The sequence below is a fragment of the Urocitellus parryii genome, chromosome 2, assembly GCF_045843805.1.
Source record: "Urocitellus parryii isolate mUroPar1 chromosome 2, mUroPar1.hap1, whole genome shotgun sequence".
Lineage (NCBI taxonomy): Eukaryota > Metazoa > Chordata > Mammalia > Rodentia > Sciuridae > Urocitellus > Urocitellus parryii.
Window position 1 is genome coordinate 79,817,099 of NC_135532.1, and position 4,154 is coordinate 79,821,252.

Below are 4,154 nucleotides of genomic sequence, written 5' to 3' on the forward strand. Positions count from 1 at the left end.
ATTTTTCCAAAGGGCTGAGCTCTGCTTTCAGTATATATATGGAAATCTAGCATTTTCCAAACCTAGGCAATTAATTGTCCAGGGCATTCTAGGGCAAGAAGAACACACTAATAAATCGTGTTGATTCCTATGCAAACGAGTTGCAAACATGAATCAGAGCGTTAAAAAAAAAATCACACTCTTTTCATCAGATTGTTAGTGGATCACCCTTTATGATATAAAACATAAAGTATGTTGTAGAGTATGGCTTCACATGAATCACCAGGAAATTGGTTTATAAAAAGAAATGAATTATATGGAAAAATATATGATCTTCTGCTGAATAGGGCTAAAGATACTTGCTAACAATACTCAGTGGAAGTTGGAAGTGAAAAGTGTGAGTGGAGAAAGGCTCAAATGACCATTGCTCATCAGTTTATAAACATATTGTGATCAAGACTCTATAGCAGTGTGTGCCGTACAAAAATTCTGACATCTTCAAGCTGGGCCCACACACATAAATAGCTTCCCTGTCAGGACAGCTCTCGTATGGGTGGGAAATAAGATGTATACCCCATAATCAGCACACACTTTTACACAGGCAGTAAAACCCAGACACTTTTATTTAAACTTTAGAAAGCAAACAGGCTACCCACAAAGAATAGTTAGGAAACTCAAAGTGTTTTATTTTGTACTGTTTTCTTTAAAAAAAAAAAGTGTAGATCTTCATTGATTCATCTGTATAAATATTTTTCCTGGCAACAGTAGTTAACTTTTAACCTCCCATTCAAAAACTTCACAACTTCAAGTATTTGAAATGCACTTAAATTCCCCCCTGCTTTTTATTTTCTATATTACGTTCTCATCATGATTAACTGACTCATGAAGTTGAAGAATTTCTTTTAAAAGGAAGTTCAAAAATCTTTACTAGTATGTACTAGGACAAATTAGCATCCTCTGTGTCAGTACCCATTTTAACAGTACTATTTTTCCTAAAAGATAGAAAGTGGGGGGAAAATAGGCATACCTGTTCCATCCAGAGCAAAGCACAAAATATCATTTAAAAAATAAATACCTAAGACATTCCTGCCACACTTCCATGTCCATTTCCTCAGCTGTTGAAAAATTTTCTCAAGTGGCGCTGCATCTCCACCTGCCTTCTACCAGCAACCTCTGTGGCTCTGTCTCATTGAATCTGACTCTGGAGGGTAACTGCTCTTTGTCACTTGTCATGAAGCTTGTAGTTTGATATCCTGGGCTTCACATCCAATTTCAGAAACTCAAATGACACTATATGGACTCACTCTAAATCTTTTTTTAGTGCAGTTTGGCAAATATCCCAAATGAAATTCAACTCTAAGTTAAAAGTATCAAGCAGAGATAGAGCTAAGTGTGTCTGTGACTTGCTGGGCTGCCCAAAGGCTCTGGTGAGGTTAGGAATAGAAAACCTAATTGTCCCTAGCTGAAGGGCTGCAGACACCTGTTGCTTTGTCACAACAGAACAGTTAACCACAGAGACAGCAGGAACCCAGAGGCCTAACAGCCATCAGGCTGCTGGGCTGCTGTGAATATCTTTAAAGGCCAACAACTGCCCTCAGCTTTGCCCCACCTCACAAACTCAGAAACGTTGGAATCATCTCCACTATAACTCGGGGTTAAGAACAGCAAGCATTAAACACGAACACCTGATAGATTCTGATCCACATCTCCCTTCTGGGACTCCAGCGCGCTCTTATTTTCAGGCTCTTTCTACCTGCTGATTTGAACTTTGGCTTTGGTTTTGGTTTCTAGAAAAAAAAAAATGTATTATAAAGCTGTCTGGAGAGACCACCGCTAGATGGCCAAGTCACCTGGCCTGGCCCGCCCACTGCTGGCCTTGCTGGACCTTCCTGGGTCTGTAAGGAGCAAGGGAGGCTCATGCATCTCTGCTGTGGTGGTCAAGGCCTGCTCCTCTTCTTCGGGGGTCACAGCCAAGGCACTCTCTTCCAAGCTGCTGCCGCTCCGGTCCTCCAGCAGCTGGGGTGCGGTGCCCCCCTGCCCAGCCTCCGGTGGGAGCCGCTGGCTGTTGCTGCCTGCCGGGCTTGGGGCTGCGGGACTGGACGCTGCGGAGGAGGCTTTCCGCGCCGGAGTCTGATGCTCAGCCGCTTGGTTGGCCCAATTCTGCTCTGTCATCAGCAGGTGTTGGTTATTGTAGAGCTTGGCAGGGTGGCCCTTCCCTTGTGACTCATTCAATGCTACCATTTTGAAGTCTGCTGCGGGTGGCGGGGCTCCGGGGTACCCGGCTTCGCCGGCCTGTCCCAGGGGAGAGGCATAATGCGTGTATAAAGGTGGGAATCCAATAGTGACCGTGGGTGGGCGGGAAGCGAGCGGCAATGGCTCTGCGGCCACCAGCTTGGATTCGGAGGTGTCTGGGCCGAAATGATCAGTCACTCCTTGTTTGAATTTTTTCCAGCCCAAGTGGTAAATCTCCAGCATGTTGAGTACCAGAGAGGCACAGGCCACCGCTAGCATGAAGATGATGAAGATGGTCTTCTCGGTGGGTCTGGAGATGAAGCAATCCACCATGTTGGGGCAGGGCCACCGGTCACATCGGTAGAGCGGCTGCAGCTGGAAGCCATACAGAAAGTACTGCCCAGCGATGAAGCCCACCTCGAAGAGCGTCTTGAAGATGATGTTGAAGACGTAGGTCCGCAGCAGCGCCCCAGCGATGCGCACCTTGCCTCGGTCATCACGCACCGCAGTCTTATCCTGAGAGCCAGCCCCATCTAGAGACTCCTGACCCCGCTCCAGGTGCGGGTTTTCCCTCCTCAGCAGCTCCTCCTCCCTCTCTTTCTTCTTCTCTTCCATGCGCACAATGTGCAGTACATGGCCCAGGTAGATGAGGGTGGGCGTGGACACGAAGATAATCTGCAGCACCCAGAAGCGGATGTGCGAGATGGGGAAGGCCCTGTCGTAGCACACGTTCTCGCAGCCAGGCTGCTGGGTGTTGCAGGTGAAGTCGGACTGCTCGTCACCCCACACCTCCTCTGCTGCGGCCCCCAGCACCAGGATTCTGAAGATGAACAGCACCGTCAGCCACACCTTGCCGATGACCGTGGAGTGCTCCTGTGCGTTCTCTAGTAGTCGCCCCAGAAAGCTCCAGTCACCCATTGCTTCAGATTGCTAACCTGTAAGGGAACACTGCGCATTAATACGCGGGTTAGAGTAGTTGAGCTGCAGAGGGCAATCACCCCAGGGCAGTCACGATGAGTACTAGAATTGAGTCTTATCAGCTGTACTCCCACTTCCAAACACGGGTAGCGCTGGGGAAGTCTCCTTAAGGATGTAGGTACACATGTGCATAGTCAGCTCTTCACATCCTTAGGTTCAACCAACCTCAGATGAAAAAATAATGGGGGCGGGTGGCGGGGGGAATTGCATCTGTCCTCAACAAGTACAAACTTCCATTCATTCATTTTTTTTTTTTTTTTTGGTACCAGGGATTGAACCCAGGGGCAATTAATCACTGAGCTACTCCCCCAGCCCTTTTTAATATTTTAACTAGAGACAGAATCTTGTTGAGTTACGTCTCTCTCTAAATTGCTGAGGCTGGCTTTGAACTGGAGATTCTCCTGCCTCAGCCGCTGGGATTATAGGCATGTGCCATTGTACCTGGCTGTCATTATTTCTTAATACAGTATAACAACCATTTCCACAGTATTTACACCACATCAGGTCTTCTAGAGATGGTTTAAGTATACAAAATGGAATGTGTAGATTCTATGCAATACTAAACCATTTTATATAAGGGACATGAGCATCTGTGGACGTTAGCATCCACAGGGGTCCTGGAGTCAGTGGACACTGAAGTACTGGATGTTATTTCCCTATTAACATGTGGAACAGAATTGAATTAATATCTACAGCACTGTGCAGTAGTCACAGGTAGTAACTGCTGGCATAAACAAGATAACCACGTGTTCCACTCCTTATTTCAGAGATGAGGAAAGGAACACTAGAAAGAGAAATGATTCACCTGACCTCTAACTCCCCACATCTTCCTCCACAGAAGCATGGTATCCCCACAGGAGCTCTGGACTCTACCTGCAGCTCAGACCAACTCCAAATTTTCACCTTTGTTTGTGTGAATTAGAGCAAAATTTTCCCAAATTGTTGTTATTCTCATGTCACCTTCA

General features: G+C 46.5%; 1 protein-coding gene across 2 annotated transcripts; it reads right to left on the bottom strand.

Annotated features, from left to right (window-relative positions):
- Positions 1 to 1,812: 1,812 nt before the first annotated feature.
- Gja3 (gap junction protein alpha 3) lies at positions 1,813 to 3,129 on the bottom strand. 2 transcript variants are annotated; one of them, XM_026394960.2, is made up of 2 exons: positions 2,071 to 3,129; positions 1,813 to 2,022 (listed from the first exon to the last, which is right to left on the bottom strand). In XM_026394960.2, the coding sequence occupies exons 1-2, from the start codon at positions 3,127 to 3,129 to the stop codon at positions 1,813 to 1,815; spliced, it is 1,269 nt and encodes a 422-aa protein (XP_026250745.1). The 2 variants fall into 2 exon arrangements, with proteins under 2 accessions (XP_026250745.1, XP_026250744.1); XM_026394959.2 differs by having other exon boundaries at positions 1,813 to 3,129.
- Positions 3,130 to 4,154: the final 1,025 nt, after the last annotated feature.

What these genes read in the sequence shown, in the direction of transcription:
- Gja3 (XM_026394959.2), bottom strand. Translation starts at nt 3,129, where the DNA reads ATGGGTGACTGGAGCTTTCTGGGGCGACTACTAGAGAACGCACAGGAG.